The 23,701-nt window shown below is 37.5% G+C and overlaps 1 protein-coding gene across 3 annotated transcripts in view; it reads right to left on the reverse strand.

Moving 5' to 3' along the window:
* Nucleotides 1-23,701, reverse strand: part of SLC44A1 (solute carrier family 44 member 1) — a 153,820-nt gene that overhangs the window by 104,068 nt on the left and 26,051 nt on the right. For 2 of the 3 annotated variants that reach the window (XM_061200159.1, XM_061200157.1), the window contains exons 1-2: nt 2,439-2,525; nt 2,172-2,261 (exon numbers count right to left, since the gene is read on the reverse strand). In XM_061200159.1, the coding sequence (XP_061056142.1) occupies nt 2,172-2,261; nt 2,439-2,501 (153 nt within the window). In that variant the 5' untranslated portion in view covers nt 2,502-2,525. Of the gene's footprint in view, nt 1-2,171; nt 2,262-2,438; nt 2,526-23,701 lie in introns of those variants that run through there. The other variant, XM_061200158.1, reaches the window with a different exon arrangement.

A 23,701-nucleotide genomic window follows, 5' to 3' on the forward strand; every position in this document is an offset into this window, starting at 1 on the left:
ATAAATACATATATGAAAGCATCAAGCCCATGATAATCCTCAAAAAATATTTGTTGAATGTTTCTCTTAAAGGTACTATAGAATGAAATCCAAAGGCAAAAACAAAATACAACTTTTAAAAAACATACAAAACGCATACTCAGAAGACCAAAAAAAAACTTTGGTCTATTGTTGTGCCAGTAAGGTGTGCAACAGAACTTTGAGATTTCTCCAGTTTCCACATGGAAAAATTTGATGTTAGCTCAGCTCCAAGATGGTAATCCATAAAAAGAATCATTCCAAAACAAATAATGCTATGCCTGCATTTAAAAGTACACACAGTGGGTCTTAATTACCATCACACTGAAATTAGCATTATATTAATTACCATTGCATTACAACGTTTCAGTAAACAAATAGCTCCTTACTCTCTGGTCACTCCCAAATCAGCCTATTAACATTAATGATTGCACTTTCCTGAGCTATTTTAGCACAGAAAATCAAAAGCACCTCGGGTGGCAGGTACATATTTTTATAAACATAATTTTGAAAGGTCAGCTGCTATTTGTCCCAGGGTGAAATTCGGGGGTGGGGAGAGGTTGTGGACTAGTTCTGTTAGCAAAGAATGTTCTCCACACTCTGACGCTGCATTTCAGTTGCTACTCCATTAAACTAAGTAGACTCCTGAACAACATCTTACAAGTCCTAAGTTAGGAAATGGATATTTTGATGTTTTCTAAATATCCTAGATTTGATGAAACTGAGCTGTCTATTATCTTTAAAACTAACACTCTTTATTTTACTGGATTTATTATATCTCATCAGAGTTCACTGCTTTCTTTTCCTTGATTCAGGAGCTGGACTGGTGCCTACACTTATGCCCATTAGCCATGAATAGGGTTGTTCTGTGTTTCTCAAGTGACATTTTCGAGGTGGGCAGCTGCAGAGAGACACAGAATAAGTTTACCTAAAAAGTAGTAATAAATAAAAAATAACAAGATTCCTAAAAAAAAAAAAAGGTATGGGAAAAAGGAGGTTAAATACACTCACACTTGTGTGAAAAAAAAGGGTGCCTGAGGTAGCATAATTTTGTTTCCAGCTGCAAAGACTAAGGAAAGAGAGAACAATACTGTCTGCGTGATCCCCTGATCCCCTCGAGGGAGAGGAAACTAAGTGGCAGAAAAGAGCACTGGCCTGGAAGGTAAAGAGTCCTGGGGCTCTGTTCCCAACTCTGCCATTCACTAACAGTGTGGCCTTGGGATGGTCATTATCATCTCTGGGGTCTGATGTTCTTAACGTATATAATGAGGGTGATGCACCAGCTGAGGATTTCTAAGTCCTTGCTAGCTCGAAATATCGGCTAGCTCTAAAACAGCTGCTTTCTACCTTTTTTCCAGCCCAGCACACTGGCAGTGACACTAAAGTCCCTGAACCCTGTGTGGAAACTCCTGCAGGGTAGAGCGGGGATGCAATCTGAGTAAGTACAGCCCCAGCACTTTGCACTCTGCTCCTCCATCCTCCATACCCATTGGAAAATCACCAGCTCCCGTGACCTCTGACTGAGAGATGCCACTTATTACAGTAGACACAGCAGGCAGCAGGAGCCTAGTATGGGTCGAAGGAGGAAGAAGCAGGGAGAAACCAGCCTCCTTCTAGGAAGAACTGAAAAATGTCAGAACTGGAAGTATTGTAGATATCATCTAGCAAAACCTCTAATTTTATAGAAAAGAACACCAAGTCCCTGAAAGGAAACTGAATGGCACAAAAATAACCATCCGGTTTGTGTGACTGGGTTGGATAAATACTCAGGACTCTACTCCATGACCATTGCTCTGCTCACCACCCCATCAAGATCATAGTTCACGGATATTTTGGTCAAATGACCTGGCTTTCTGAAATGGGATAGTCAAAGAGATAGAGTTTCAATTATTCCTTAATTCTGATCACAGTTTTCATGCAAACCAAAAAAAAAAAAGTCAAGGGGTACCAAACACCACTTAACTGTATGGGGAAAAATAACCTGCTTCAATGGTATCCTAGGACTTCCAGGTATAAGCAATTCAAGAGGGGTTATTTATTTATTTACAAATATAAATAAATAAATAATAAATAACAAGTTCCCTCTTTAAACTAACTCCCCATCATCCCCTCGGATCATGAGTTCAGGTTCTGAGGATCTGTGAGTTTCTTACCATCCCAATGCAGAACAGGATAAAAAGCAGCAGCCACGGTATGTCTGTGCAGCTACGGTCCTCCAGTGGCTTCCATTCTCGTTTGGAGCTCTAATTGAAAACACAAAGAGAGTGGTAAATGTGAATTTTAGTTAAAGTTAGGAAGGTGCAAACATGCCATCGATACCTAGATCCCTTCTTTTCCTGACAAATTCTTATTGAACCTTTGAGTTCAATAGGAACCTCAAATATTTGTCACCTTTCTGTGAATTTTACCCTAACACCCACCTCTCTTCCTGGCCAGGATTGATTCCAATGCTTTTTTGGTACCTCTATTAGAGCAGTTAGCATGCTGAATTATTATTGATTGAGCTGTGCCCCTAGCAGAGCATGAGCTTTGCAAGGGAAGAGACCACTTCTCATTTCCCAGTGTCTAACGTGATGCTTGAGGGTTCATGGTATATACTCAGTAAGGGCTTTTTTAAATTAATAAACAAACAAATTCTTCCAACATCAATCTTGGTGGTAGCTTTTTCTTTGTGTGTCCAGATGCTAGACTTAAAAATGTAGAACGTGCTTTCTACATGTTCTCATCTAGGAAGGAGGCTCATTAATTATGAATTCCTATTGGGGGGTAGACTCTTCTAAGTCTAATAAAATTCAGGAACAAAAAACTAAATTAAAACACTTTTACAGACAGATCTGGGCAACTCCTAAACCACCATCCACAGATTTTCATTCTGTTTTTAGAAAGTGTAAAGAGTTTTTAGATCAAACACAAAGATTCCCTAACTAAAAAACTAAAGGCATTCTAAAAGTCAACTTGCAAAGTATTGATTGGAATTGAGTGCATTTTTTTTTTCATACAGCAATAGTCTTAAGGTTCTCAACTCAGCTCACAAATTCCCTTTAACCAGAATGTAATTGAAATAACACTCTTGAGCTTTCTAATGAACAAAAATTCCTGAGTCTCACACCCTTTCCTGGAAACAGTAAGCAGAGAAGGGAGAGAGAAGGTAGCCTTGGGAAACTTATGGGAAAAGTTCCTGCAAAAAGAAGGCCCGGGCCTCCAGTGGCTTCCATGACAAGATCCAGGAAGCTATCCGGAGAAGGCTTGTCAGTAGGAAAGGACACCCGCACAAGGTGTGATAAGGAGATAAGAGAGCCCTCTAGTATAATTAGTACGTAGAGTTCAAGAGTGGGGACCCAGTTCTTAATCAGGTTTGCTTAGCTTTCTCTCCTTCTAAAACAGTTTTTAACTTTGACAACCTGATGAAAGCTACAGATTCTTTTCTTAGGAGATAAGCATACAGTTGCATAATTTTCTTAGAAGTTTAGGGAATTCAGACCCCAGGTTATGAAACTCAACTTTAAAATACCTGCCTACGGACACTGAGGGCAAAGCATTGGAGCTACAACCACTCCTTCCTGACCCCTAAATGCTAACCAGACAAATGCCTTTCCCTTCTTTAGTGTCTTATACACTGTTAGTTTTTCACAAACAACAACAGAAACCACCACCCTTGATAGCTTGTTCCCAGACACCCACACAAGAAAACAAAAGAGCACTAGTTAGTCATGGAAAAAACCTCACCCCAAGACTCTAACTAGCATTAAAAACCAAGAGTGAGTAGGCAGTGTTTTCCAGAGGAATATAACACTATGGCAAATGGATAAAGGACTCTGTCCTCTCCTTGGCTCTGTCATTAGTTAGCTACATGACTTTGGATAAAACACTTCATCTCCCTGGGTGGCAGGAAGAAGTGAGATTAAATCTCTTAGTTTCCTTCCAACTCTAAAAATCTATGGTCAGGAATGCAGTTTTGTGAAAATTTGTGCAACGACCAAAAAACTGCAAAAATAATTTGACATTATTCCCTGTGTTATTCAAATAGAATGCATGCATTGTGGTCTGTGTTTTGGAAGACAGTTGTTCATTCTATGAATAAAGAATGTTTCTTTGTATTAAATAATTTCAAGCTTGCATAATACCCATTATAGTAAAATTACTTACAAACACAGAATTTGAACACATCTTTGAAATTCATTACATTTACTCTAAGGTGATTTCCAGAGCAATGGCTACTTTGAAATACTATATTTGTTTATCTTAACAAACACTATGTATTAGGGGAAGGCGGGGGGGGGGGGGGCGAGTCTCAGACTGATTGAGCATTTTCTTTATCCACAATTATTTTCTTCGTATTTTTACTTCAGACCAACATTCAGCTTTTAATGCTTAAATTTTTACCTATAACATAAAGAAGGTAGAATTTCATTTTGACCAGAAAAACACAAAGATTAAATATCTCAACAGTCAACTTACTGTGGGCCACTTCTGGGCCAAATACATAGAAAACCTTTCACTGGGGATGAGAAGTGGAGAAGGGGTAGGGGTTACATATAAAAAATAGTCACAGAGTACAACACGGAGTAGAAGAATATAAAAAAAGGAGGTAGTCACCTCACTCAGATAAAGAAAGACTTCTCCAGGAGGGGCAGCTTACCTCACAGGCTATTCTGAGGATTAAATGTGAGCATCTGTCACACAGTAAGCACTAATTCTTGGTTATAATTCTTATTTATCAATACTCACTTTTCAGTTAACCTTCTCGCTATTGTAAAAATATCCCTTTACCAGGTGGACCTTTCCACTAAAAGGACAGAAAGAATATTAAATTCACCTTTTCCCCTTCTATTACTAAAATTTTGACTTAATGGTGGCATCTTTCATTTTAGCTACTGTTTTTAATGCTTTCAGTTATTGATTACTATTAACTAGGCACTATACCCAAAGCTGTATACACATTACCTTCAAAATAGCTCTCTGATGTATGTATCATCCCTATTTCACAGCTAAGGAAACTCAGGCTCAAAAGTTAAGTAACCAGACCAAGGTTTCACAACTGTGCAACCAGGATTTGAACCCACGTCTGTGGCCACAAAACCAAATCTGATGAGAATATCATTCATTTTGCACTAGTCAGTAAAGAGCAAAAAAACCTCCATTAGTTTTTCCTCACACTGCAAAATTTGGGAGCCAACCCAATAATTTAAAATCCTATAGGCACAGAGAAAAAGAGAGATGTTTTATGAGCCATGAAATTTTTCAAGCGAGTCAGGAAACCCAACAGTTGAAAGAATTTAATGATTCTTTAACAGACTTAACCAAGTGGTAACTGGATTTAATGCTGTCTGTTTCTTCCAATTAAAATCCACATAGACCTAGCAAAAGTAAAATGTTTTGCAAAAGCACTTTTTAAATGTGATTTTTATCCCTTTCTCAAATTCTACATGAGGTTAATAAAGCCTGTCAATCAATGTTAGGTTCCTTTCCATTCACAGACTCTTACAATTCAGGAACTAAATAGGACCAAAGTAATCATACAGTCTAAGCCTTTAAATGACCTAGGGAAAGGAAAGGAAGGGACTTGCCTGACTTGCCCAAGATCAATTGTTTTGATCTTCAAAACAATTCTGTTAGTTGTTATTATATATTCCCAGTTTTTCTGCTCTGTAAAAGAGAAAACCAAGGTTCAAAGAAAATAAGTGGAAAATTCAGTACTGAAACCTGAGTCCTCAAACTCTAGCAGAGAGATGGAAACTATAAGAGTTAAGAAAATGCTAAAAATAAAAAACCATGGTAACAGAGATGAAGAATGCCTTTGTCTGGCTCATCAGTAGACTAGACACTGCCAAGGAAAGAATCGATAAATTCAAGGATAGGTCAATAGAAATTACCCAAAGTGAAACACAAAGAAAAAGAGAATGAAAATTAAAAACCCAGAACAGAACATCCAAGAACTACAGGATAATAGCAAACGGTCTAACATATGTGTAATTGGAATCCCAAAAGAAGATTAAAGGGAGCATAGGGAATGAATAAAGAAATAATGACTGAGAATTTTCCAAAAATAACAAAAGAAATCAAAGCACAGATCCAAGAAGCTCAGAGAATCCCAAGCAGGATAAATACAACACACACATGCCTGCATACACACACACAAACACATCCTACACAAACTATATTCAAAATGTTGAAAACCAAATATAAAGACATCATCTTGATGGCAGCAAGAGGGAGGAAAAGGCACACTATAAACAGAGAAGCAACGATTAAGCAAACTTCTTATCAGAAACTATGCAAAGCAAAAAACCATGGAATGACATGTTTAAATTACTGAAAGAATTAAAAAGAAAAACAAAAACATTATTAACTCAGAATTCTATACCCAGAGAAAATGTCTCTCAGAAATGAAGACTTTTTCAATGAAAACCTAAGAGAATTTATCAGCAGCAAACCTGAAGAACAAAAAATGTTAATGTTCTTCAGGCCGAAAGAATATGATACGAGACAAACTTGGATATACACAAAGAAATAAAGACTTGTAAAATGAAGTTTTGAAATTTTCCATAATAAAGTATTTTAAAAATAAGGGTGTGAATATATGTGCATAACAACATTCACATTACAGTCTTCTTGCACACTCTACAAGATTAATAACCTAGAAAGCAGAATTACAATTTTTAACTCTAGTATTAGACCATAAAAAATAAATATAAGTCAGACCACAGCTGATGTATGCCTTATGTTTGTATTATATTCATATCCTTAAAGTGAGGGAGGAACAATATTTAACATCTTCACATTCCTTCCTACATTTTCTACATCATAGATTAAAAAAAAATTTTTTTTTCCATAGTATCTTACAGAAGTCATAGTACAGGCAACTATATATATCCTAGACTTCACATTCACTATGAACCCTAATAGCTAAAACCAAGGCCTTCTGGTGAATTTGATATGATAGGGGTGTGTATTTTTTTAGGAAATAAACCTATAAAAAGTTTTGTCTTAAATTTCCATGTTGTTCCTAATGAACACACAGTTGTTGAGTAACTGTTTTTTTAGATAATAGTCACACACAAAGATTTTGACAAGTGATATGTTACAATCAGTTAGTCAAATCAGGCATCACTGGAGGGCATCAGCAGTAATAGGGCTGGCAGGGTGGGCCAAGCCAGGGAACAAATCAGGTAGGAAAAGTTCTGGCAGATGTGAATCTAGTTCACAGAGGTAGGCAGGGCTGGTTGGATCAGGAAGATATAAAGGGATCAGAGAGGCAACAGCAACAATCCAGAGTTAAGACAAAAAGAGTCAGCTAGGTCTCAAATATGGAAACAAGTAGGGTCCAAAATCCAGGAAGTCAGAAGATCCAGGTGATACCTAATGACAAAGATCGAATGCTCCCTGCCCTCTTTTTATACTCTGCATACTGTCTGTATGACTCTCTCCTAATTAAGACAGATGTACAAAGATTCCCAAAAGATTCTTATCGTAATCTAGTAACAGTATTACCTAATGCTATGAGTCTTTCCTTGATACACTAGATTTTTGTAAGCATGGTTTGAAAATAATGAAAAATGTGCTTAAAAAAATGGTATTGTCAGTTATACTAAGAAGTTACTTAATTTTTCAGGTAATACCCTTAAGCATTCTGTTGGTTCTCCAAATAAATACTGAGCACCACACAAAGAACCTGAGATCCAAAGCCATGTACGACAGCCCCTACCCTTACAGAGCTCTAGTTTAGCAAGAGAGGCAAACTAAGGATTGATAATGTGAGTGATGCCAAAATAGAGATGTGTAAAAAGTACTGCAGGAATAGAGATAGGGAACCATTAAGCAAACATTTGCAAGATTTATTGAAATTACCTCATAAACTTCTGAAGCAAACACTAAAAAATGATCCTCTGTTGTCTAAAATAGAATGTGTTTTTGTGCCCAAAACATACTAAAAATTCTTGCTAGCTATGATGGGGAAATATTGACTGCCAAATAAGAATTATTCCACTCAGAAATGTTTAGTAGTAAACAAACAGAACATTAAGTTGGTTTAAAAAAACAAAAATCAGCCATTTTCCTCACTTTATACCCATTAGATTTCTCTGTACTACATTTTATGGCTGCTCCAGTTAGAAAGGAGCCTTTCAGTTTTGGAAAAGAGAAAATGTATCTTCCTTTGTTTTCTGGCACAATTAGTGCAGGGTTATATTTAACTAAGCTACTAGAATAATATTTTCATGTTGATGTCATTGGTGAGATTCCTACTAATACTGAGTTAAGTACTATCTTGTCGCATACATCCAGAGTTGCTGTAAATTGGAATTTCTGATGGGCTAAAGGACTACAGGCTCCCTGTCATTTACCTAGTACAACTGTCTTTACCTAGTACCTTGTCCAGCAGCTCTACTTTAGTTTTCATTTCCCAGCTACTCCGTGGCACAACTAGAAAGCCTCTAAAGCAGTCACTGAATGCATCTCCAAGGTCACTGCTACAGACATTTGTGATCTAAGTACATATGTCGCAAGCATTGGGCTATCTGTGAGGACGTCATTTTGTTCATGCCCATCTGTTTTACACAAAAACCTCCAATATTAAAGACAAATAGTCATACACTCCAAATCTTCAAAGCTCCCTCCAAGGACATACTGGTTCATTAAATTCCCCAAAATGCTTTTATTTGTGCAGAGTATTAACAAAATAAAAGAGCTGTTGTGCATCATTTTTGCCACACTCTTGAATAGAGTGGGCAGACCTGATGAAGTTGGGTAGCAATAAAACATGGAGGCTTTCAACTTTCTGTTCATAGCACCTGAAACTAAAATCTTGTAATAGGATTTTGAAAGACATTGCCTGTCCTTTGGGAAAGCTCTCTCAAGGATCTGGAGTGCATAACTACTTACAGTTACCATAAGTAATCCATTTCATTTGCTAAGCTTGGTGATGGCAATTCATATTTGAAAGGTAAAAATAAGTGCTGTGATTTTAACAGGCAGTTAAAGGTAATAAGATACATTGAGTGGAAAGATACAGGCATCTGTGTCCAACTGCTTTTCTTAGTTCATGAACTTTATGCTAAATCACAAACATTCATCTATTTAAGGAAAAAGGGGGAAATGGCAACTAGAGCTGCTCTAAGTTATGTATTTACACAGTGACGGAAAGATCATGGGAGATATGTTGCCAATGACTTCATTCTTTCCCTGAATGTCCTAAAAAAAAATAACTGTGGGTCTGTTAGAGTTGTCCTTCTTCCATCAGACTTCTCAGGGGCTGTCTTTCTTGCACACAAGCACATGATAATTACTGGGCAGAGGCCACGTTCCTCCTGTCCTGCAACATAGCTAATAGCATCTTTTACCTCCATGACCAATGAAACACGATCAGAGTTATACAGATAAGCCTTGTCTGTAATCCTCTAATAGTATTTCTAACTTGCCTTTCTTCTGAATCATCTGTAAGCAATGTTTTTAATTTAAAATTACTATTTGGTTTTATTCTAATTATACAGTTTTCATGGGCTTCATTCCCCCCCATCACATCCTACAAGTGTCGGAACATCTTCAGTACTTGGTGACACCAAGGGCAGACTGAAAGGACCAGAATTGTACTTTGCACCTCCAACCTGCTACAGTACAGCCAGTTTCCATATAGCTAATGGATTTACTGACTTTTCTTGCTATACTGTAACCCTTTCTTTTAAAGCAGGAATTCATAGGTACTCAAAAGAGGATTATCATTCCAATCTTGCCTCCTTTCCTTGATGGAATGGCTAAGAACTGACTTATGAAGACTATGATGACTTATGGAGAAGAAACATGAAGACTACACTGATCATATATATAGCTAATAGGTGAGTGGAAATGAGTAAATTTATGTCTTACATCAAAATTAGATCTCATCTTTGCCAATGAAGAGTTTTTAGTCCATAGCAATTGTGCACAGAAATAAATATATGTTCAGTTCTGTGGCAGTGCCTAAGAACTCTCAAGGGAACAAATACTTATTACAGTTAAATAACTTACAAAAATATAGATTACATTCCTTTCTTTTGTGTTCCTATAACACACTATGTACACACCACCATCACCGTAATTATTATTTCACATTATAATTATTTGCTTCCCCAGTAGATTACGAACTTTTTGAGGGTAAGGATAATGTTTCTATTTTTTGTTTAAATCAGGGATCAGGAAGTACTTAATATTCTTCAAGTGAAAGCCTATTCCACATGAAACTAGAATCTTGCCCTAAGTGGTTGAACATATAATGGCCATTCTTCCTACCTTACTGCCTACTTCGGGCAGGGACTTGTTGGGTTTTATTCACTGCTATATCCCCAGTAGATGAACAGTGTCTAGCACATAATAGGCTCTCAGCAAATTTATTTAATGGATGAATGAACAAGGTGAGGTCTTTCACCATTCAAGTAGCATAATGTTAGAGCAAACATCCTCACTGCCTCTCCTGCATGAGACCATTTCCCTAAAAAGCATTCTATTGCGTCACAGGCTGGCTCCTTTTCCCACAGATACTGTAAAGTATAACATTTCCCAAAGATGTTGGTCAGTAGGTTCTCTAAGAAAAATAAATTCCAGATTTAACTACGTTTTGGAAATGCTAGTTAATGAAATCTAGTCTTTTGAGCAGGACTTCTCTGAGACCTTACTGTGAGACTCTCCAAAATCTATCTGGTCACACACTGACTGGGAGACGTGAATACAGACAGTGCCAACCTCTCTCACAATACATTTCTGGAAACCAGAGCATAAGGGTTCATGGTTAGGATTGATGCTCCCACTGAAAAACACTTTCAAAGTAAAGGCTGGTAGCACTGTTTAAGACTATGCTGAAACTCATAAAAAAGAATGAAACCTTGCCATTTGCAAAAACATGGATGAACGTGGAGGGTATTAATGCTAAGTGAAATAAATCAGACAGAGAAAGACAGATACCGATATCACTTATACGTGGAATCTAAAAAAATACAACAAACTAGTGAACGTAACAAAAAAGAAGCAGACTCACAGATATAGAGAACAAACAAGTGGTTACCTGTGGGGAGAGGGATGGGGGAGGGGCAATATAGGGGTAGGGGATTAAGAGGAACCAACCGTTAGGTATAAAATAAGCTACAAGTATATATTGTACAACACAGGGAATACAGCCAACATTTTACAATAACTATAAATGGAGTACAACCTTTAAAAATTGTGAATCACTATATTGTACACCTGTAACTTATTTAATATTGTACATCAACTATACTTCAATTAAAAAAAAAAAAGACTATGCTGAAACTGAACGCAATATACATTGGTTCAACACTTTGGAAAGTAATTTGGTGATACATTTAAAAAACCCAAAGAAATCATCTAAAACATTAAAATAGCTGCACGTGAGATATCCAATATAGTGATATTATGAGAAAAAATTAGAACTATCTATAATAGAAAATAATTAAAAATGAGAATGGAATATTAAGCAATCATAAGGATAATTATGAAGACTTTGCACAGTAACATATAAAATGATAATGATAAAAAGCTGTGTTCAAAAACATGGTATGAAATTATGCCATGCTCCGGTGACACAATTTACAAAATAGTATATGCAAATGTATAAGCATTAGAAGAGGATAGTGCAAGTTTTAAATAGTTAGACTTATAATGCATTTTTCTCATTTTGATTTCTATTAATGCTATTTAATTATGGAAGAAATATCAAAAAAAGAGGAATATTAGCTCCCATTTCTTCAGATCATGCTTTTTCTACTTCCTCAGTATAGTGTCAGCTATAAATAGATGCACAATGAAAACTACCAGAATATATTCAGGTCATTCTCTCTGACACTTATTGACAGGAGATCAGAACATTTCAAACTTCACTAGAAAGCCATATGCTGAGAATCACCTAGGCAAGAGCAAGATTTCTCCTGAAAAATGCAGAACTGGCAACGTCAGAGAGGTAATACACTCTAATAAACATTAGAGAAGAAATCACCAGTGTAGTGAGAGGGAGGAACACATACCTGGGTGTGAATCATAGCTCCTCTTCTAAATAGGAGTATGATCAGCTGACATGATCTTCCCAATTCTAAGGTAAAGATGATTCTCCCTACACCATTCACTGTTGTTTTCAGGATTAAAGTAAAGCTGCTGGCTAGACCAGGTCCTAAACCATTGTTAACATCCTTTCCCAAAGGGCTATGAGAAAAATCTTCCCTATGAAGCATCTTAAAAAGTGAATTCTCGCAAACAATCATCTCAAACATTTTAAAACTGCTCCCATATTGTATACATTCTAAAATGTGTGCTTGGAAAGTGAAAAATGAGTTGTAAAGGAAATACAACCGGGAGAAATTGAGTGCAGTTTTATAGATAATCGAGATAAACATAAGAAACAAATAGTAACTTTCAAATGATAACACAATAAGAGCAACTGAAATGACTTCTTATATCATAAATTTTTAAAGGGAGTTGAAGAAAACATCAATCTTAAAAACCACAGTTAACCAAATTATTAAAAAAAAAAGTCCATGCATTCAATAAATAATTGTTCCACCTGAAAAGAACTAGGCTGGGACTCCGAGAGCCCATTAGTTTACTTTCACCTTTCTACTGTTCTCCTCTTGCTAATTTACCTTCCTCATCTCTAGGTTTTACCTTCTCTCGCCTCCCTTCTATAAATAAACAATTCATTTGAGTTCACATGTGAGGGTTGCTGTAATGATAGACAAAAATGTATGTTTATTGAAGGTAGAAAAAGGTCATGGATCAACCTTAAGAAGATTACCAAAATAATGTTTCATCTGGAGTACTTAATGACTGTAACACTAAATGCAGACTATAGCTAGTATCAGTGAGCATAAGCCATGTGCCAGACACTTTACCCATATTAACTCATTTAATTTTCACAACAAGCCAATAAGGTTGATCCTATTATATTATTCCCAGTTTTCTGATGACGAAACTAGACAAAGAGGGGTTAAGTAAATTGCCCAAGTCATACAGCCAATAAGCACTAAAAAAGCAGGGATGTGAAGCAGGTAGTTGGGCCCTAAGGCCCATGATCACCCCGCTCTGCCTTGCTTACTATGGTTAACATATCCTGTGTGGACATAAGGAACAGATTTGTGGTTGCCAAGGGTGGGGAGGGGTGGAATGGACTGGGAGTTTGGGATTAGCAGATGCAAACTATTACATATAGAATGGATAAACAACAAGGTCCTACTGTATAGCACAGGGAACTATATTCAATACCCTGTGATAAACCATAATGGAAAAGAATATAAAAAAGAATACGTATATGTATAACTGAGTCACTTTGCTGTACAGTAGAAATTAAGACAACATTGTAAATTAACGTGTCAATAAAAAAATTAAAAATTTTTAAAAATTAAAAAATATATATATCCTGTATGGACACTGTGGATAGATGGGTGTTGGAAGGGAGGAGGAAAAAGAGGAAAATGAGAGGCATAAGAATTACTGTTGACCCTTGAACAATGCAAAGGTTAGGGACACCTATCCCCATGTAGTCAAAAATCTGCATATAACTTTATAGTCAGCCCCCCCATATCTGTGGTTACGTGGATCCATATCTGAGGTTATGTGGATCCCTATCCGAGGTTCTGTACCTGAGAATTCAACTACCCACGGATCATGTAGAACTGTGGTATTTACTGTCGAAAAAAATTTGCAAATAAGTGGACCCACGCAGTTCAAACCCATGTTGTTCAAGGGTCAAATGCACAGCAAAAATACTATAGTAAATTCTGTGGCTTATTTTATCTAAACTGATGTTTTGCATGGTTAATATTTCTTCTTACAGGAAAATTATAGGACATAACCAAGAATAAGATATTATTAACATATTTTGTATTTTGATTTCAAAAATAATTTCCAAATGTCCAAATATTACTGTTGATATTTGAAGAAAACACCTGCAGTGGTGTTTAACAGGTGGAAACAAACTGTTGTTTCCTCCTAGCCTTCTGTAACTTCCACCTATATTTTGCATAACACTTGTTTGGATTTCAAGAGTAATAGTACTTAAAATGCTACTTTGCTATTAGGAAAGCACATACAAATGCCCATCAACTGATGAACAGATACATACAATGTGGTAGGTCCATAGCATGGAATATACATTTTGGAATAAAAAGGAATGAAGTAGTGATACAATACTACAACATGGATGAACCCTGAAAACTTTATAAGTGAAAGAAGCCAAAGTGGACATATTATATAATTCTATTTATATGAAATGTCCAGAATAGGTAAATCTGTAGAAACAGAAAATAGATTAGTGTTTGCCTAGGATTGGATGGGAGTTAAGGGGAAATGGGGAATAACTGCTAATGGCTATGGGGTTTCTTTGGGGGATGATGAAAATGTTCTAAAATTGACTGTAGTGATGATCAAACCTCGGCGAACGTACTCAAAACCATTGAATAGTACACTTTAGATGGGTAAATTGTATGGTATATGAATTACATCTCAATAAAGTTGTTATATGTATAAGAAAAATCATGCGAAAAGGGGGTCATTCTGGCCACTCACATATGGAGTTCTACTGATTTCATGATAGACTCCATACGAACACTTTTAATACAGTTCCATTAGGTAGACAAGATAAAAGCAGAATAATTTAACTAAGGTAAAGAGTTGGGTAACAATGAAATCTGATGAAAGAAAACATTTTTCTGAGAAATCAGAAGTTACAAGAATTACTAGATAAAGTGCTGATTTTCATGTAATAGTTCAATTCCTCTGTAGGTAGCATAAGGGGAAAAGAGAAACATGGTTGCAGAAAACCGAAATAAAAGGTAAAATAGACCAAGTAGAGAGAGAAAAGTCATCTTTTGACGAGACCAAAGAACACACACACCAAGGCAAAAACTAGACTGTGGTATAAACACAGCTACAGAAAGAATGTACTTGTCAGAAAAAAGGGACCAGACAGGGAAGGTACACACACAGCTACTATTTATTTAGCACCTCTTAGGTGCCAGGATCTGTAATTGGCCAGTTACACTGAGAAATAATGGTCTAAAAGATACACATTGACACTGCCCTTCCAAACTGTCTTGGGGAAGGGGTACCAGGGCAGCAGACTCTAGAATGCTGAATAGACAATTCAGGATACTGAGCTGCTGTGCCGTGAGTCATCCAGCCTACTCCCCTTCATCTGATTCCATGACGTTAGGCGACCTTCTCACTGTCCTCTGGCTTCCCACAAGTTGACAAGCAGGGTGCATAACATAACTACAGAGCTATAGAAAATAAAGCAGTGGAGCAACAGAGGTTATTGCATATGCAGAGAGTCGGGAAGAATATATATAGACTAAGCTGTGAACAATTGTTATCTCATGAGGTGGGGTCAGAAAGGACTCTCTACTTATACATGTCCATATGTGGATTGGATTTTTTAATAACCACACTACTTTTCTATTAGGAATAAATATGATACTTCTTAAATAATAATTTGGCTTTACCTTAATACTAGCTAAGCTGACAAAATCTTCTGGTTTGTATGTCAGTTTAATAAATTAGCCTCCTGAGTCGATGCACGTCTCTTAAGACTTTGGTTTACATGAATCTACTATTAACGAAAGGATCTACTCTTAATGTATTAGCAAAATCAAGTTTCTGAGCCTCCAAAGCCCCAGGGCTTGGTGAATTCTAAAAACAATACTTGGCCAAGCTTCCAGGTTCAGCCTGGTAAAACCTGAACTACACCAAGGACCCTGCATTCAAATTCTATAAGCAGAAAATATTAAAGCACTATAATTTAGAATCCTTCTAGAGAATGTTTCCCAGCATTTCAGCATAATTTACAAATAGGCAGCTCCTTGAACTGCAGACTGGCCTTAGCCAACTAACTTTGAAAGAAAAGAGGCTGGTTCTATCCTACCACCAACCAACACCCTCTCCCTGTGAGTGAATAGATCAGAATCATGGAGAAAGCCCTAGGAGCATGAGAGTCCTAGGTTTAGCCTGGACCTAGAGTCTGGATCCTAAATCCAACTACCTTCCCATCCCCAGCCGGGGGTTTAAAATTAAAGGTCGGAGTACCCTGTAGTAGTAGCCACTGGATGGTGCCAATATTTCATCATCAGATAACCAGCTGGCCCTCAGCCACCCCAAAGTATGGCCAATTGGTTATCTCCAAATGACTACTGGGTCTGTTAACGCTATGCTGTCACGAAGCCCCCAAATCCTACTTCTAGGTAAATCCAACTACTCAAAATCAAGATATCAGTTATTTAAGTCTGAAAGGGAAAAGAACAATACAAGGGAATCAAGCATTAAATTAACTGTTGGATTAGAAGACTATTGCAGTCCCTTCCAATCCTGAGATACAATGGTTTCACAATCAGCAAAGGTTTCCAGGAGAAGCAGAATTAATGAAAACCAGTTAAAGACCTAAAGTGATTAAAGAAAACTCACACAAAGACTAGAAACACCCAAATAAGTGAGGAGGAACACTGAATCATCAAATTAATAGTCCTATAAATGACAGATACTAAACTTGCTCTTAAAAAAAAGAAAATCAACCAAGAATAATGAATGTTAATGGACCAACCTTGAATAAATAAATGCTCTGAAAACATGAGCATCTGTAAATCTCCATGCCCAATGGGTCATTAAAATATCCCACTCATAAGAAACCATTTTTGTCCACCTCCAAAGCCAAGTCTCAAGCTCAGGCAGACGTCATTTATATCTTAACTGGTTTGTATCCAGTTCTGGCAAACTATCTTTCCCATCAGTCAGTCCTCTATGTAGTTGTTAAAGCTACTTTTCTCTTAAGATTAATTATTTATTAACCCCTTAAGAGTAACTACTTTTTTTTCTCTCTCTCCACACCTTTATTCCCATCTCTATGTCAATTGGTTCTTTCTGTACTGCCCAAAGCAATGATTCTCAATCACAGGCTTCAAACAACTATACAACTTCTAACAACACTGCTCCCATCTTCAGTAGATATCCACTTCTCTGAAATCCAGTTAAATCCTGCTGCTTTACACAAAGTCGACCTTATAATAAACCAATCTTCTATTAGAACTACAGATATGATCACAAAGAAACAACCTATTCTAAGATGGTACATTTAAGACTGGGTTACAAAATGACCAGCTAGTAATCCATTGTGGAATAAAAGTGCAAGCCCCTGATAGAATCCCTCCATCCAACAAACATGAGATAGGACTCCAAGGCTCCATACTTTGCCGCTTCCAATCCTGACAATACCATGGCTCCTTGGCCACAATGAGACCCATCTTTGGCCTGCTGGTGTACTATAAATATCACTTAGGTCACCTTATCACTGTCTAGACACAAGATTTTGTGCTTTCACTTATGAAAACTGTCATAGTAATTGAACAGTATCAAAGGGAGAATGAAAAACAGAGATGAGAATATAAATATGCAGAGACAGCAAAACACATGCACCACTGCCAAGAGTATCATGGGCTTTAGAAGGAGAAGAAATCAAGGGGAAAACACCCTCTGCTCTAGTCCAACTCTTCTTTTGCTGCTAAGCGTTTGGCTAGTAACACCTCTCCCCTTAGTCCTCAGCCATTGTATGATTTGGCCCCAAAGGGGCTACTTCTAGAATAGATCCCAACCACCCCACTGGGATCTTTCCACCCCAGAGATCCTTTGCAGGTCCAGCACCCCATGCTGGGGCAAGTCCAGCTCAAGAAACCCTCCACGGTACAATACAGTGGATGTTTATTCCCAATTGTCTCTATTGTGTGCTTCCTGGGGAAGGCAGCTTCAAGCAGAAATGTGCTCTGGCCTGGGGTTGATCTCCAGGTGGTTTCTCAGCATGCTCTGGCACGTCTGTGTATGGGCTGCTGCAGCCGGCGAGCACCAGCTCCCGAGCACCAGCAAAGCACATCTCTTCCCAACTCCTGCTCACCGACTTCACGTTGGTAGCCTGGTGGGAGTATTTATACGGTGGAAATCAGCAAATGTGACAAATCCGGGCATTTTCTTTCTTCCCTTGCAGAGCTGATTGTTAAACATTAACCAGTACACCACTGCTTGTGCCTCAGTTTGTCATCTAATTTGAGTTTTTCTTTTATATAGAAATAAGTTTTCGCATAGCCAAATAAATTTGACTTTGGACCTTTTCTCACTGCTTTTAAACTCTTCAATTGTTTGATAAATATTGTTTTCTTCTACTTGTTTATGGTTTCATGAAATTAACTTTGATGTATGAGTTATCCAAAACCTTTTAACTAAATATCATAGCTCATCAATTGTTGATTCAAAATGGCTCCTTTAACAAATAATAAATTCTTGTTTACACTACGGTCTTACATTTACACTCTTCCATTGACCTATTTTACTCTTGTGTCAACAACAAAACAATAGTAGCTAACATTTTTTGAGTACTTCCATGTACCAGAATTTGCTCAGTTCTTTAATTGCATTATCTCATTTAATCTCACACTTTACAGGTGAGGAAACTCATGCTTGGAGAGATTAAGTCACTGAGCTATGGTCACATGTCTGGTAAGCGGCAAACCTGAAATCCAAATACTTTCCCTCCAACACCTAAACTCACTGCCACTCTGCTAAACTGTAACACATTACTGATTGCTACAGCTTTTTTATCTGATATTGGTCTCTCCTTTATGTTTACTGCTTTGCCAAGCCCCTCTAAAAATATATGTATTTTTAACTCAGACCACGTTAACTTTATAAATTAATTGGGAAAAAAACGACATCATGTCAATACTCCATTTTTTGCCTCCAGGAACAAAGTACATTCCTCCAGTTCAAGTTTTATCTTATAAATCTCAAGAAAAGTTTTATAGTTTTCTTCATTTTGATCACACATATTTCTTGTTAGGATTATTTCTAGGTATTTTGTATTGGTTGTTACTAAGGTGAATGGCATATTTTTCCCATTATATGTTTCCAACTGGTTATTGTTGACACTTGGGAAAGCTACTGATTTTTGTATACTTACCAAATATAGCCCTTATTAATAATTTTTAGGTGATTTTCTTGGGTTTTGTTATGTTGTCTCCTTTCTGATCATTATACTTATTTTTGTTTTGTGGTTTATTGCATCAGTCAGAACTTCTAGAACAATGCTAATAGTGATAGAAGGCTTGCTTATGTGCTCCCAAAGTAAAGAGAAAATCCTCTAGTGTGTCACTGTCAAGTATAATATTGGCTGTTGGTTCAAGGCAGTGGATCTTATTAAAGATGTAGTCTTTACCTTCTAGCTTTAAAATAGCTTTATAAAGGAGGAGACTTTGAACTTTCACATGTTTTCTGAGCATACCACTGAGATAATTTTAGGGTTTTTCTTACCAACTTCCTATTTGAAACAGAAAAATTCTAGACTATCCAATAGGGAGGTAGGTCTGAGTTTGGTCCTGGTGTGTATGTCAGCTATAAGGCATCCTAGGTCAGTAGTACGGTCTGTTCTGCAAAAAATGTGTTTCTTTGACACGCATTACCTCACACACAACTGGCAAATAGATGAATGATGTCAGTATAATGGAGAAGTCACTTTGGCTCACGTGCAATTTTCCCCAGCATGTTAATGTTTCCAAGTAGTCAGACTCAAGTTTCCTTATGATTATTAAGAGAAAGCTTTAGCAATATAAGACCTTCAGCAGGGGAAAAAAGCTAAAAAATCTACAGAAGTGACTTACTTTTAAATGATGGCTGATTTAGTGGCTTCGAAAAAACCACTTTCCTTCTTTTAAGCTACCTGGCAAAGGTGCAAATGCAGCTGAAAAAGCTGCAGAGACATTGCTCCCTGTATTAAAACAATGGATTAATTAAGAAGGCTCTGTCCTGGACCAGATATTTAATTCTGATGAAAAGGTCTCTGATAGAAGGAAATATCCTACAAGACCTACTTCTCAAAGAAGAGAGCATTAAGCTCCAGGGTTGAAAGCTACAAGATTTTTCTGACTGTGATACTGGATGCAAACACCAGTAAACTGTGCTGGGCTTTTTGTTTGTTTGTTTGTTTCCCTTTGTACTTCTATTAGGACTATACTTGGTTACAAAATTCCTTAGTTTTAAGTGTTCTGTCCCAACTCTATTTCTCCATCAGCCCTGTTGTTTTTAGCACCTGAATTTGCACAACATGAGTTTATTTTATTTTTAAATTGTTGTTGAGGTTTTAATCTTGCTGTTTTTGCTTTCTCATATTTTCCAGGTTCACCTCTATGGGGTGGCAGAGAAACATCTGCATTCCTCCTAGAACCATCGGGTCTAATGCAACCCGCGTATCACAGTGCAGCCCACTTGAGATTTGAGATTTTTTTTTTTAACCCAGGCAGCTAATAGACACGAAGTACCTGCCATCAAGGAATCTAAGATAATTGAGTTAAATATTAAAAAGTTTAAATCATTTTTCATAGATGGAGTACCTGCAGTGAAGAGAGGGGGTGTGCAAATTTCTGAAGTATATTCACGTGAAGAGGCTGGCCACACTCGGGCTCCACTGTCCCATTTACAATGCACATCTTTCACCAAACTCCTGATATTCTCCTGCACAACCTGCTCCACCAACAGCCTTCCCCTTCTCTGTAAACAGTAATTCCACCTTCTCAGGCGTTCAGACTAAAAGCCTTATTATGGCCTTTCTTCCTCATGCCATATGCCCCATTTACCACGAAATGCTGCTGTCTCAACCTTCCAACCATGTCCAGAATCTGACCATGTGTCCTCACTTCTCCACGGCTACCACCACTATCTCTCACCTGAGTTACTGCAATAGATTCCTCTCTGCTTCTATCCTTGCCCCTCAACACCAGTTTCAATAAGATGAGGCCCTTTTCCTCGGAAAGCCAGATCACGTTATTCCTCTGCTCAAAAGCCCGCAATGTCTTCCAACCTCACTCAGAGCAAAAGCCAAAGTTTTTATAATGGCCTACAAGACCCGAGTCGCTCTGGCACCAACCACCTCTGACCTGTTCCCTTCCCTCCACACACTGCTCCAACCACTCTGGCCTTGTAGCCTCTCCAGCCTCTCAGGCCTGCTTCCATCTCCTGACTTACGCACTGGCTGTTCCCTCTGCCTAGAACGCTCCTCTCCTAGGTAATCAAGGTGGCTTGCCCCCTCACTTCCTTCAGGTTTTTGCTCAAACACCATCACCACAGAGAGGCTTTTCTTGACCACCATATTGTAAATTGCAAATACACACACACTCCCTATCCCCCTTCCCTAACTTACTTTTCTCCATAGCAGAATGTATCTTCATCTGCTAAAACTATGTATTTTACTTATTTCTGTACCTGCCCTGTCCACTAGAAAAGAAGCCTGATGTTCTCTGCGGCATCCCCAGCACCTAGAATAGCTCTCGTTCAATAACTATTTGCGGAGTGACTGAATAAGGTTCACTGCATGGTGTGATGAAGGAAGTGACAAAGATGACTCCAGGTTATGGCCTTCACCATCACAAATTCAAGGAATACTTGGAAGAAGGTGAGCAGTGCACAGAAGTTTATTTTAATGCAGTCATATGGCTAGGTTGTAAAAACTTGTTCAAGAGATTTACTGAGCAGCTTCCTCAGATCAAGGACACTTGAAATGAAAGGGTTTTGAGTGGTTCGACTTGTCAGACACCCCAGCGACTCACAAGATTGTTCTTCTATGATGTGGCAAGACTTCTGAACACACCAAAACTGAGACTGCAGGGGGAAAAAAAACCCAGAAGCACTGCTGACATGACCAAGGAAATACGAGCATTCTGACTAAAAAACTGGACATGTGAATCAAGCAGCTGGAGACCGCATTCACTGTCCACAGCAGATCAGCTCCGCACTCAACGAAATCACTGCATTTAAAAAGTGAAGAATCTTATAAATCAATTTCAAAAGAAATTCACACATTTTAAAAAGAAATCACGCTGTCAGTATCTGTGGTTGCCTTTGAAGGTCATCCCTCGGGGATAGGCTTGAATCATCACGCATTTGTCCCACTGGCATGGCTCACATTTTCACGAACAAAATGCAAGAGCTAAAAGCAAAATCCGACCAACAAAAAGTCAATATTCATGACATTCTGAAGATGAATTCGCAAAGCTTAGAACAATCCTAAAACTGCTCACATGTGCTCAACTCGGTTTTCTATCCCTGATGCTGTGAAAACCTATTCTTTTTCATGAAAGTGCTGAAATCAACCCTGGAGCTACCATCTGTGATATAAACCTAGAGTCATAATAAATTGAAATATGCCTCACTATCCACCTAGAGTTGCAGAATATGGTTGTTTCTTAAGCGTCACTTTCCTCTTATTAGATCAAGAACACTATACGAGTAGCTCCAGGCCTGTAACTGCACTTTTGGGATTAACAAGTTTATTCAATTGTTTTTCAAACTGACTTTGATTAATTTTGAAATCATATTATAGATCTGTTTTATTTCATTACTGTTAAGAATTTAAACTTCACATGGGCCCACACATGTATGGATTCCAAATTATGTAATTCATCACTTTAAAAACATAGGTGCTTACTTTTCAGTAGGGACAAGGGAATGAAATATAAGGACTGCCTGAGAAACTGTCAGAGACTGAAGGAGTTAACTAAGGAAACATGATGGCTAAATGCAATATGGGATCTGGAATTAAATCCTAGGATAGAAAAAAAAGAAGAACAATTGTGGAAAAATTAGGAAAACCTGAATAAAGGCTGTAGTTTAGTTAGTGGTACTGTACCAATGTTAATTTCTTAGTTCTGATAAATGTACTATATCATGTAAGATGTTAACATTAGGAGAAGCTGGATGAAGGGAATACAGGAACATTTCATACTCTTTGCAACTCTTCTGTAAATCTAAAATTATTTCAAGGGAGTTCCCTGGTGGCCTAGTGGTTAGGATTCTGTGCTTTCACTATTGTGGTCCGGGTTCAATCCCTGGTCGGGGAATAGAGACTGAGATCCTGGAAACCATGCGGTGTGGCCATAAATAAATAAATTAAATTACTTCAAAATTAAAATTAATTCTAGAATTAAAAACTCTAGAAACACAACAAAAATTTTTAGCCATTTTAGGGTGATCTATTAAAAAAAAAAGCCAATGCCACAAAGATGGTTTCATTTAGTTACTGATACAGAATCAAGAAAGGCTACAAAAATCTGGAATTTCAGCTACTCTCAATATGCAAGTTGTCAAAAATAGGTTCACTGAACAACAACAAAAAATCTTCCATTGCTCTGTCACAACAAAATATAACAGACACATAAAAGAAAACCACCTCAAAATAACAAAAACGATCACATTTATATAGACTTGAAGTGACAGTGAAGATTAGAATAAACCATTATTTCAACTAACGTGGGATATGAAGGGCGTTGTAAATTTGGAAGGGAACTAAAGCATATAGTGGTTGTTTCTATGTGCTGGAATTGTAAAGGATTATCTTATCCTTTAAGCTTTTCTTTACAATGGCCGCATAAAGATTTAAAATCTGAACAATAAGCATAATACATTTTGGTATTAGTCCACGTGATACTGAGATAAAATAACAGGAAGCTATTTCTGATCCTGCAAGCTCTCACACTCTTGCTCCGCTTTTGTCCCCTCTCATCTGCAATGGTTTGGACTCTGACCAGTTCTCCCCTTATCTACTGCATCAACAGTCTCCCTACACTCCTCCACTGAACTTCAGTCTATTTTTCCATTCTTATAAGCTATTTTCCTAAAATTCAGGTTA

The sequence above is a fragment of the Eubalaena glacialis genome, chromosome 9 (genome assembly GCF_028564815.1).
Source record: "Eubalaena glacialis isolate mEubGla1 chromosome 9, mEubGla1.1.hap2.+ XY, whole genome shotgun sequence".
NCBI lineage: Eukaryota > Metazoa > Chordata > Mammalia > Artiodactyla > Balaenidae > Eubalaena > Eubalaena glacialis.